The 12963-nt window shown below is 36.0% G+C and overlaps 1 protein-coding gene across 3 annotated transcripts; it reads right to left on the bottom strand.

Annotated features, from left to right (window-relative positions):
• Window positions 1–355: 355 nt before the first annotated feature.
• On the bottom strand, window positions 356–9334 carry LOC103704803 (immune-associated nucleotide-binding protein 9). Of its 3 annotated transcripts, XM_008788247.4 has the most exons (7): window positions 9207–9294; window positions 6027–6237; window positions 4461–4710; window positions 4018–4295; window positions 2503–2667; window positions 2276–2410; window positions 414–843 (listed from the first exon to the last, which is right to left on the bottom strand). In XM_008788247.4, exons 2-7 carry the CDS (start codon window positions 6033–6035, stop codon window positions 631–633), a joined length of 1050 nt encoding a protein of 349 aa, XP_008786469.1. In that variant the 5' UTR covers window positions 6036–6237; window positions 9207–9294; the 3' UTR covers window positions 414–630. The 3 variants fall into 3 exon arrangements, with proteins under 3 accessions (XP_038989485.1, XP_008786469.1, XP_008786470.1); XM_039133557.1 differs by lacking the exon at window positions 6027–6237 and having other exon boundaries at window positions 356–843; window positions 4461–4736; window positions 9207–9303; XM_008788248.4 differs by lacking the exon at window positions 6027–6237 and having other exon boundaries at window positions 9207–9334.
• Window positions 9335–12963: the final 3629 nt, after the last annotated feature.

The following is a 12963-nucleotide window of genomic DNA, read 5'->3' as shown; positions in this document are numbered from 1 at the left end:
ACAGAACAGTGTCCTCTACTTGTGATATCCACCGTCTCAATGCGAGAGAACTTAGAAGAGTAATGGATAATGCACATAAAGCTCCAGGAGACCCATGCAAGCAAACACCATTGAAGGATTAAAAAAACAAACAGGTTACTATAATCAACTAACTATAAGCAGGAAGTTACCTTCATATTTTCTTTCTTCTTCCTTTTCTTTCCAATATCAAAAGTTCCGGCCAAGAAGAGCCGGGGCGAAACCAGACGGAGCGAAACCTTTGAAACAAGAGTTCCGGCCGAGAGAACTTAAGGTAACCTTTGAAACAAGATCATGTCCATCATATACTTGTATGACCACAGACGGAGCGAAACTATTAACAATGGACTAACATGGTAGCAGGTAAAGCATAGATGTATCTTACAGCATATACATTGCTTTATAACCAATCAAGTATATTTCAGCACGCTAAATATATATATAATTAGAACAAATAGCATGGCCCACAAACTTGGAATTGTTCCATATCAAACCTACCAAAGCAGAATTTCTAAAAGTTTTGCTCCATATTGAACCTACGAAAATAAAAATTCTAAATATCACCTTATAAACAACCTCATAAAGTATTTATAATCATCCAATGAAATGATGTCACAGGATGGCACACTTCATACTTTCAGCGCGCTTTCGGTATTCCTCATTCTCCCTTTGAGCTCTCTCCAGACTCTCCCTAAGTAAACGAATCTCATCATCTGATCTCATTCTGGCTTCTTGCGATAGCTTCTCGGCTTCTAGTCGTGCAGCTTGTTCTTCAGCCAACTGTTTCTCAAGTCTATCAATAGTTTGTTTTAACTTGTGCTCCACCTGCAGACATAAAAATCAGAGTTCAAGCCCACATTAAGATATCACCATAGAAGAGGTGAGACAACAACACATCAAATGTGACCAATTCAATTATATCACATGAAAAAGCTGCATTACACATTCAAAACTGAATTACGTGTGAAGTAATAGAATGTCCAGCTGCAAATTACCCTTGAACAAGCAAAATCAATCCAAGGCATACTCTGCTGCTGATCTACTTCAGAAAAAGTTCAAGTGCTTCTTAAGTGCAAAGGTCAACAATGCCATGGACATATAATTGACATCACAGTTTGTTTGGAAAAAATAGTGGGAACATGGAAAGTGGACACACAAAAGACAATCTAAAGGCTGTTATACGACATCTGGAAATAATGCATGACAATTGCAGTTACCTTTTGATTTGGCAGAACTAATGATTTAAAAGATGATATAACAGGCCATTATTTGCAATTATGCTATTTGGCCTGTTTCTTTTTAGAAAATAAATGATAGAATTAATCAAATAATTTGGAGAAGCAGGTATTGGGAGCACTATGAAGGTGCAAAGATGAAATATCTATACACAAAAGACCAATATATATAATCGCATCAACCCATTCTTCACATATAACCTATGCATATAATAAATATTATGCATATGATACACAAAATACAAAATCTACGTATATATGCACACATATGTGAATATGTACATACATAGAGATATGCATATAAGTTCTAAATATATTTTCAATTATAACAAAAACCATTGTTTGAAAGAACAATGAAATCCTATAGTACTAAAACAGAATACAGATTTTCGAACTAATATATGCTAAGAAAAGAAAATATCTTAGCCATTAATATAGGCAAGTTACGAAGATAAATATTTTCTATGTTTGGAAAATGTATTAAACCGTAGTGTGCACCTGAAAATGGTGTAGATAATTAGCTTTGTCAAACAGACAACCAAGCCCCCCCTAACCAACTCATTTTTTCAGGGGGGAAAATAACTGACACAATAATCCTTAACCAAGTTAATCAACCATATTAGCACCTCACAAATCCTTTAACCTAAGCCATAACGAAACCTAACCAATGTTGCCCGAACATGTAATCAAACCCATTTGTCTGAGCTCAGCAGAATACCAGAACCCACCATGTCTCATCTAAAGTAAAATCTAAAGTTAAACCAAACAAATCAACTGATGTACTTCCTACCACATTTAAAAAGATCTCTGTTGAGTGTTTGAATATTATGTAACCCATAAGATAAAAGTAAAGTTTGTGCGACTCCCCCAGATCCCACCACAGCCTTATAGTCATATCTGTAAACTATGTGTCTCACAATCGTCAAGTGGTTATTAGCTTGTGAATCTCCATTAGCAAGGTATAAGTCCTTCAAGAATAACGCAAGTAGATGTCATTGGAAGCGATTAGTTAAAGAGAGTACCATATCTGTTATTCGTGCAAGCTGATCATCATATGATTTATAGATCTCTTCCTTCAACTGTGATATCCGTTGTTCCGAATAACCCTTCATAGCTTCGACTTCTTTCTCTCTATCATGCATCCTTAAAGCTCCCTCCTGTTAAACAAATAGTTGTGTTAACAATCAGTAGTGCCAATAAATATCAAAGACAACCTACAATCTTTTAATATGGTAAGGAACATCCTTACCTTAAGTTCAGCAAAAATCTGATCTGAAAATGGTTGTCCGCCATTACTGGCGACGACAGAATCTACAAGGAAGAACAGCTGCTTCACCTGCGCAGCTCGCTTAATCTCATTGTTGGTCTTGTTATCAAAAAGCATAACTCTTTTTTTACACAGCCGAAGAATGTTCTGCAACAAATTATCAATATGAGATGTTTTATGTCATGTGATTAAATGGATTAATATATGAATTATGCTTGGGTCAGAGCCACAATGAGTGAAAACGAGAGAGAAGAAATACATAGCCAAGTTACAATGTGCAATCATGATTCTCAACTCGGTACACATTATTCATTCATCAAGTCATTTTACTAATATAAAATACTTCAGATGGTATGCTTATATTATTATAAGACATTATTGCTTCTTATAATTTTTACCATAAAAAAAAAAGATAAAAGTTCCTTTTATATTATTTGAACAATTATAGTAATAGTTCATGCTAGTTTATATGCACGCTTTCACACTACTTCCTGATCATTCATTTTTGCACCCATCTTTGACCACATGGATCATTTTGAGAACCGAATATAGGTAAACAGGAATTCCCGCCTTGCTTTAATAGCAATTAATTCTCAAACAGTTGCACTAAAGAACAAGAAATCAGATAAGTGAATAAATTCCATCACTTTTCAAAGAAGAATAACCTGATGCATAAGCATGATACAGAAGTGGTGAGATATAACATTGTTATGCTCTCCACAACACGAGGAAACATGAACGGCACGAAGTGTGTTTGCACTTTACACTCTTGATTTAAGAAGAGAACGCACTGATGGAGAATGTCAAGTAGTTGATGGAGACAGCTGGCGTGATATCAAAAAAGGAAAATCACGTACAAGATACTAATGGTAGAGAAGCTAGGTAGAAACCCAAAATCAGTGCTGGAATTAGGGGTTTCATAGAAAGTTCTTCAAAGATTAACACAGGACGTAATTTATTAAAAAAAAAAAAACATATATATGGATATGGAATGACATATATGAAATGTCGTTTTTAGTTTGAAGAGAACAAAATATTAACCATGCACAAATTAAATGAGCACCTCATGCAATGCATGGCAATGGCTGTCTTGTTAGTTAAACACAGCATTATATGTACATATCTTGCACATTGTTGCAACATGCTTTGTTATACCATACAATACTGTCTGCTACGGGGCATACCATACCGTACCAATAGAGCATTGAAACTCTGCATGCCCCCCTACCAAGTGTGCTTCCAAGATAAGCATCATACTAACACAATACACCACGTATCAATTGGGTACTGTATGGGATCTAGTACCAAGATTGCAAATCTTGACTGCACACATATGTTTTCAAAATAACATGTTCATAATTTCCAAAAAAATCTGATTCATATTTTATTTATTTTATTCTGGGGATAAGAAAATAAAATTCAACTAGATATGAAGGGAATCAATAATTTTTCCTGTGAAAAAAAAAAGAAGCAAGCAATGGCAAAATGGCATTGAACCTGTAACGGCTCAGGGCACCCACGACCTATAAATTCCTGCAAGGTCATTCCACTTTCTTCAAGATCATCACCACCAGTAAAAACCACGATCATGTAGTCAACAATTCTCTCACCAAAAAAGGTTTGCAAACTCTGAATCGTGGCCTCTTCTTCTCTTGAAAAACGTGATCTTGTAGAAAAAACCATAAGAACTGCATGAATTCCATCCTTGGCCATGTTGATACATTTAACAATCTCTTTCCCAATGAATTCAGAACCAGCTGAAAAATCAAAGAGTCCTTCAAAAAAAAAAAAAAACTTTAGTTTTTCTGCACATTCAAACACCTAAAGTGTGCAGTAGAGAATAAGTAATCGATCTTCAGCAAAAAAAAGAGAATAAGTAATTGATAGCAGCCGGTGTTAGAGAAAAAGGTTAAGGACACCAAAAATATATATATACTTACCAGGAGTGTCAATAACATTTAGAGTACGACCATCTTTTAAAATGGTGCTTTGCATCTCACAAGTACATGTCACGCCAGCTGGACTGAATTGCGACAAGAATGCCTTCCTACCGAGAATGGTATTCCCAGTTGCACTCTTGCCATTTCCAGTTTTTCCAACCAAAACTACAGTACTAACACCATTACCCGATGCAGTAAACTCCCAGTCATCATCTATCTTGCTTCCACCCATTGTGTAATTAAAAAATCTCTGCAGAATAATAAATAATTTCAAAGCTACAGACAAAGCAACAAAAATCAATAGGCAGGCATTAGCCTCTACATTGCATGGTTTGCTTTTTTCATCAATAAGCAAATTTTAAATGAGAGAGACCAATAAAAGGTAATAACTAAGCTACTCCTGAATGTCGGTCACGAGGCATGGGAGAGTTAAACGACAAATACAGGAAGAAGAAAGAAATTCATGTAAAAGAGGACAAGAACCCAGGGGTAAAGTTGCATAAAATCTTAGAATAGCAGCAGACCCTAAATGACACCAAGTATCATATTGTGTTTGTTTGTGTGTATCAAAGAAGGAGAGGAAGGTATTGCTTTTCGGTAATATTTCACAACAGTAGTTATAAACAAATCATAAGACTTATCAAACAGCATATGTAATGTTGATAAGAAATTAAGATATATGCATGCATCAAGAATTATCTGCAGTGGAAGGCAATTATTTTGCATGTCTTGACGATACCACCTGGCTTTATGTTACCTCCCTGGAACCAGTTGCTTTCCTAATGCATCTGTAAGCATGTGGCAGTACCAAATCCCAGGCAAGATAGTTTGATAACCTGACAACTTAAAGGTTTTACTACAAGTTTCTTTACTACTTCACAAACATAATATGGTGGGTTTCATTTAGGTCCAAACAAACATGTGAACATTTTTATGGGACCATTAGTCCATGCATGTTCCCTTACATAATTAAACTCATTTCTGCAAGCATGCAATGAAGAATGTGGTCAAATTTTTCATTAGCTAATTTCCTGCTAGAATTTGAGTATTGCTAGAGCTCAAGTACCCCTTGGAATGGCTGCCAGGCTCACTTGATTCCTTTTTATCAATCATATGTTGAAACACCTTCATACATCCACAACCAACAGGCCTTGATATGTGTTGTTTGGTGCCTGAATTTATAAATCGTTCAGCATTCTTTCCCGTTAAGCACTGAATGAATGCACTAAGAACTGGAGCCACCCCACAGCTCCCCACCCCACTATAACGAGAAGAAGAAGAATACAAGAAGAGAAAAGGAGCATGAATTTAAATAGTTGACTATGCCTGAAGGCAGCAGGTGGCACTAACATGCCAATGCCTGACCTGCATATGGCATGGCATTGCATGCCTAATACTGCCGTGCAGAACTTAAAAGCTTGATAAAGGGACATTGGCTATATGGCATCAGCACTCAGCTTATAACATCTTGTTATAGAAGCAGCAGGGCATTTTTTTGCATCTTTTGGCATGTTCATTTGTTTACAAGTTTAATGCAGAAAGTTAAAGATCTCATATTTATTATACCTTCGACATAACCCACAGCACCAATTGACCACAGTGAGGTAGATCTTCTTAATAGGTCATGATATCTATCTTCTCCTACTTAACAAGCCTACAGGAATTACTTTGCTATTCTTCATAATAAATCTGTAAGGAAAAGGATATGCTGGTAAATATGATCCCCCTAAACTTCTATGGCCTATAAAAACCTCCATATTGACCAAAGATGTGGGTTCTGCAAAGCAAAAAATGAAAGACAATTAGAAATTAGCACATTGAAAGACACCTCACTAGTCTCGCTTCAGAAAATTAAAATATGAGCACAACTTAGACTCCTTCATCTTAACTTGTTTTCAGTAATTATTTTTTATCTACATAAACTTAGACTCCTTTATCTTAGTTTGTTTTCAGTAATATATTTCTTATCTACATAATTTATTTTACAGAACCAAGCTTCGCTGCTGACTTCTTGCTCCCATGAAATTAATTGTTTTATGAAAGACTCATGGCAATATCTTATCTTGCACCAAATTAATTTATATCAGTTAGGATATATTGTTACAATTGAGCTTAAGTATAAAACTTGATGCCTGTTGACCTGGAGGGGTAAAATGTTTTAAATTATACTGAAAGGGCACGCATACAACATTGGTATGTACATGCATGCATATATATATATATATATATATATATATATATATATATATATATATATATATATATATATATATATATATATATATATATATATATATATAAAGATAGAGATCAATGAAATACAAAGTTCTAGTGAAGGTAAGCATCACATAATATCAGCATATCACTATGCAACTTCCCATAAAACAGTTATCTTGCAAGTTATGCTGGTACACATTTTTCAAATATTAGTTTTCATAAATTACTGCAAAAAGACATGACAGTTGTACATGCTACCTATCAACCGGATCCAATCATTGACTACTGTATTGACACCCTTCTCTCCAGTCCCCTCCACTCCAAACAATCTCACAATACCACGTCAAACATGTTTAGGAAACCACAAATATAATGCACTGGAAATTCTAGCAAGCTCAATATGGAAAGTCAAGATCGAATCGGGAATTGAACAATGAAGATTTAAAAACTTGAAGCTTATACATACTCCTACTACTTTGCTGTAAAACAAACTGAGCTTCACAATAAACTCCTTCAGTTCACCCTGATGCATGCACTCACTCACATGATGAATTCCTCGCATGCCCCCCAACACAATCCATTGACCTTTAATCCTTGTTTTCCTATTTATTTAATCTAGCCAACAAGGTCTGAACTACCATGGTATAGGGGCATACCAGTTATGCACCAGCATGGTCCATACTATGGTACACTCCCATATTTACTCATAGTTTGCTGGCACAGAGCTGTACAGCATGCAGTATTTGCAATTCTTCAAACCTTGCTAACCAGATTTATAGTGATTTATCTTCAAATGGGTATAGGTTCATTCCATTTGACTCTTCATGTGTTTCTACATCATTTCAATGGAAATCGATCCTACAAAGTATGCATTTCAGTATTTCACGAAATCCCTTCCAATGGAATTGTTCTTTGTCCTTTTCAAGGTAAATATCAGGTCTGGATAAGAGAATATGGCTTAGAAGAAGCAACTCTTGAGCTACCAATGGGTAAAAAAATGATTAAAGTATTTGGAAAAAAAATTCAGAAGAACATAAGAATGAAAGAGGTACGCCTCTTAGTTCTGGAAGAAGCACTCCACCTATCTTCAGTGCCCTTGTTATCTTTATAGAAAACAAGACAGATAAACTAGTGGTCTGATTGAGATAATTTAGCAATGATAGCTTACATTCGGTTGATAATTCACAAGAGAATGGAAGATTTTGTAAGATGATTGCCAACCATGTACAACTAGAATAAATCTTGCTGGTCAGGTATAAAAGTCATAAATTACAACTTTACTCTGCAATGTTCATGCCAGAAACCACTATGGTCATGCCAAAGAAAAAAAAAAAAATCAAGAGTCTAGCTTCTCAATAGTCCCATTGCTACATTATAATGGCTATGTTTAGCTGTTATAATGGCATATGGCAGATTATTACAGCAACGTGAAAACATGATTGTCACTTATATTCTAAAGAGTATTGTCTTGTATTTGAAAGCCGTTTCTATAGATATTTTTAGAAGTACTAATACTAAAAAAACCAAACAAAGCCCTTCAATTCTATAAACAACAGTAGTGTTAAATAAGAGTCCTCATGACCACCAAACATATATATAACAGCTGTTATTGTTTTGGTAATATACTAGAGCAAAACTGACATGCTGCAAAACCCTAATGACCTGTTCCTGCTTGACCTCTACGTATGTTCAGAACACAGAGGTGCTCCAGTCTCCAGAACTAGTGAAACAGGTAAATACATAGTTCCAAACTATAAAATACATGTATTGACAGATCAAATATCTTGCTAGATACATGCATTGACCAGTTCATTTGATCATATTACAACATGCCATGCCTATCTAATGGAATGAAAGATATATGCATGTTGTGATGCATATATGTAGATAAAGGCACCACCTTGACACCGAACTACCAGGTAATCATATAAAGTACTTCTATACGCACACACAGCAACCATAAAATAGCACAATGCTAAGCCATTATCTCACAAGAAACTATACTTGACTTCAACAAACGGGGGCTTTGAAAAACTAAAAAAAAAAGAATACATATAAATATAATATTTCATCGAAATCTACAAGCTTTGACAGGATAATGTCTCGGGGAAAAAAGAAAGAAACAAAATCCATATACTACGCAAGCCCTTATGGATTTAAGCGGAACTAAAAGTTCATAACTTTCTCTGGAGCAACAAAAACAAATCCCAATAAAAAAAAGTGACCTTTACGGCGTGATTCCTTGAAAAAACTTCAAATAAAATCACTAATAAGAATCAAATCAAATCACTAATAAGGAAAAAAAACAAGAAAGAAACAAAATCCATATACTACGCAAACCTTTATGGATTTAAGCGGTTATGAACTAAAATTTATATTTTCCTCTGGGAGCAACAAAAAGAAATCCCAAAAAGAAATGATCTGCATGGCATGATTCCTTGCAAAACTTCAAACAAAATCACTAATAAGAATCAAATCAAACGCGATATAGATGCGAATATATGGATCAGAAGTCGAAGAATTGATTACCTGAGATTGATTTCGGGTCGCTGGGAAGGAAAGAGGGCTGGATTCTTTCTAAGAGTTTTGGTTGAGAAGGGTAGGAGGGCATAATTTTATATTGAGATGAGGCCGATTTTATCAAGTTCGGTATGCTCACCATATATGACTCTACTCATTGCACAAGGATCCACCGTTGGATCGCCCACCGATCTCTCTGACATCTGCGCACGTGGACGAATCACGAGTCCGGATCATCGAGAGCTGTGCGATGGGTGATCCAACGGTGGCTTCGCGCGAAGGAGGGTCAATCCTTTTTTCGTGCGCAAGATACAAACAACCCCGATCCCTACGCCTTTCGGCGTCCACCGAGCCGTTGGATGTCGGATGGATGGATGTGGATGCTGTGCTTCGCGGATTGATGTACTGATCGAAGGATCTGAATTGGTTGGTTCGTTGGTTTGCTGAGGAGAACCAAGGAGAGTCCGTGGTCATTGTTAACTCTGTAAAGCCACGTGGATGGAAGCGGTTTGCCTCTCACGCCTCAAACGCTGGAGTCCTCGGTACTTTTTCTCGCCTGCACGTCACTTATCCCGTGCTGTAAACGAACCAGAAGTCTATCCTCGAGCCGATCGATTCGATTCAACTATAGCACGGAAGACTCCTCTGAAATCGTATCTTGTCGTATCTAATCTGGTTCCAGGTATAGTTTTTTTTTTTTTTTAAACAAGATTTTAGGGGGGGGGGAGGTGGTTAGATTTAATATCTTGTTAAAATTTGGTTGGCGTTTGAAGTGATCCACAAACTACGAAAATCCCTAGAGAAACCAGAGCTCTCACTTTCTGTTAAGTAGTCATTCGAGTAAGTCCTGAATAAGTCTCAATAAAGATTGACTCCCATATACTGGCTACATGCCTGATTATATGTGATATATTTTTTTATAAAATTTTACAGATATATATCTACAATAGAGGAGAGAGAGGAATATAGATTTAATGTTAGTATTATAAATTATGGTTGTTTGTTCGAGTTTGAATTGGAAGTTTGATGTATTATTGATTTTTACTTAGTATTAGATGGTTAGCTATGATTTGAGTCGAAGAGGCATGAAGATTGAAGAAGCTAAGAATAAACAAGTCATGTCTCCGAAATCAAACTGATAAAGCATGAGAAGAAAAAAAGAAAAAAACACTCAAGCCGAACCAATAGGGTCTAAGAGAGTATGTCGCTTAGGTTTAAAATTTCTGGATACGTTGTGTCTCTAGGATTTCAACAGTTTAAGGTGAGCACATCATGGTGCGAAAGATAAATTGCTTCCTGCATGCATCTACCTGAGCGCATGCCATTGTTAAACTAATAGTTAAAGAAGGTGCTGCGGCTGTGATAGATATTAAACAAACTTTGAAGTTGCATAGAGTTGAAACCTGCATCTACTAAAATTATGGAACCACTATGCTTGTTATTTATTGATGCGCATCCAGATCGGCCACAATTCATCGAAGGACTAACCAATCAGAGTTTGCCATGGCGCCAATACATGGTTGATCAGGCCCACTAACCTGGCAGGCTCGGCGCTGCGTGACCGAATTCGCATATCATGAGTTTTCCAAGATTGGCCACATCATAACCAGAAGGGGGTTCTAGTGATCACTGAGATCCTACCAATGTGATAGGTAGAATGTCATCCGTGTGCAAGACATTCGCATCTGTATCTATGTCGTATACCTAGGGTAGTCATTTCTGGTTGGCCTACGTGTCCTAATTCTTCGGTAGTAGGTAAGCTCCTCCATCCTGACAATCAACAAAAGAAAGGAACCCAAAAGGTAAGTGCTCAAGCCGCCTTAACAAACTACAAGAGCACCTTCTTCTGTTTTTGAATACCATCCCAACTTAGACATCAAAGAATATTCCATCGGATACGCTCCAATCGGAGAACTTCTTTATTTGTGTTATTTCAAGTCAGAGTGTAGCCACCCAACGAGGATCCCAGTAGCGGTCGTATGCCTCACATCCTCTCCAATCCTGACCGGAGCAAACGACAGCTTGAGCTCTCCAGCTTTGTCAGCATCTAGAATGGGCCGATTCTTGATGAACAATATTCTCAAGAACCATTCCCACAAACATGGATGGTGCTTTCGAAAAGCAATGATGGGAATAACATGCTTTAGGATCTGTCGCATTTCTTTAATTTCTTCTTCTCAATTTTCACTTTATCTATATCCTTGACCCTAAAATTTTATCTTATACCATTTCCAATTGGCACCTGAGTTATGAAGTGCCTTTTATGGTACCATGCTTCGGCCCCTCTCATTACTCTTGCCAAAATATATACTTAATATGTGAACAACAAAATTATTTGGTTGTTAGATATAGATTTGTGCAAAATAATTAAGCTAAAAACAAGTTTATTCTTTTCAATCCAGTTTTAAATGGGTTGGATATGAAATCCTGAGATTATTTGCTAGACTAGAAATAGATTCAATCCATTGCCAAACCTTTTTTTTTTTTTATACAAATTGCCAAACCCTTTGATGGAAGTATATGAGAGTGGATAAACAAGCGTGGAATATAGGGCCACCACATCAAGTTTTTGCTCAAAATCTTAGCACATGGCACTCATGTCAAAAGAAAGAGCTCAAGGCAGCATGAAAAGGCATCACTTATACGAGACGAGTGTTGTGGGCGAAGTAGATCCTTTTCGAGAGGGACGCTGCCTCGGTGGTCGACTGGATATGCGGAGAGGGGCGGATGGGAGACGAGTCTCCTCTTATTTGCTATATCCATCAATTGGCCAGAAAGTGTAGCGCCTTTCAGGCTGTGCATGTGTATCGAAAAGTGAACAGAACTACAGATTAGGTTACTACCTATGATGCCCAGCATTTCGGAGAGTTCCTTTGGACATATCAGGGGCTTTTTCTTCCATCCTTGGGCTATTGTCTCACTTCTGATTCGGTTGGCATAACCTATCCTAGAATTAGGTGATCAACCGTTGTACATAAAAAAAAAAAAAAGAAAAAAAGAGCTGTGGAGATGAATAGACGGCATAAATTTTTTCAGGTTCATGGACTTAGCTCGCCCATTTGCTTTTGCAACCCTCTCAACTATAGAGTCACTGCAACATATTCTATCCTAAACACAAGAAATTTAAATCTTGATCTAACGATCTACATCACATATACATAATTTCTGATAACTATATATGTACCAGTGCATCATAACCGCCTACATCGCATTCCTATGGATGGCAAGCTCGTGTTCATCTACTAGGCAACTATACTATTAATCATGTGAAACGCACATCTCCCATCAAATCCAAAAGCTAAATAACGAAAGATAGAACAAAGGTAACTACTAAGAAAAAAAAGTTGAGAAGATCAAGCTTATCCTATTCCTATTTTTGCTGGCCGAATATTGAATTATAGAAAATTAATTTATACTAATAATTATAATATTTTATACCTTTATTATTGTATTATACTATAAATATAATATATTACATTATATCGTAATACATTAATATGTTATGTTAAATAATTTAATATTATGTTATATTATCAAAAATTAATTTACTCTAATAATTATATTACTATTATGCTATATTATGATAATATTATTGTATATTACAATAATATTATACTATATTGTATATTTATGTATTAATATATGTTATGTTTTATTATATTCTGTTGTATAATACTATGCAATGTCCTTTATGGTAATTTTGTGATACAAAAGTACTTTCTTAGTTTGTTTATCAAACATATGTTAAAGTGACACAGCATTTTAC

Source organism: Phoenix dactylifera, chromosome 14 (genome assembly GCF_009389715.1).
Source record: "Phoenix dactylifera cultivar Barhee BC4 chromosome 14, palm_55x_up_171113_PBpolish2nd_filt_p, whole genome shotgun sequence".
In the NCBI taxonomy this organism is placed as follows: domain Eukaryota; kingdom Viridiplantae; phylum Streptophyta; class Magnoliopsida; order Arecales; family Arecaceae; genus Phoenix; species Phoenix dactylifera.
The sequence above is the reverse complement of the archived record's forward strand: the minus strand, read 5'-3'. Positions and strand labels throughout refer to the sequence as shown.

Coding starts and splice junctions, on each gene's coding strand:
- LOC103704803 (XM_039133557.1), bottom strand. CDS start 9,288: ATGCCCTCCTACCCTTCTCAACCAAAACTCTTAGAAAGAATCCAGCCC. Junction 4,737..9,206: donor CGACCCGAAATCAATCTCAG/GTAATCAATTCT, acceptor CTTTGTCTGTAG/CTTTGAAATTATTTATTATT. Junction 4,296..4,460: donor AAATGTTATTGACACTCCTG/GTAAGTATATAT, acceptor TTTTTTTTGAAG/GACTCTTTGATTTTTCAGCT.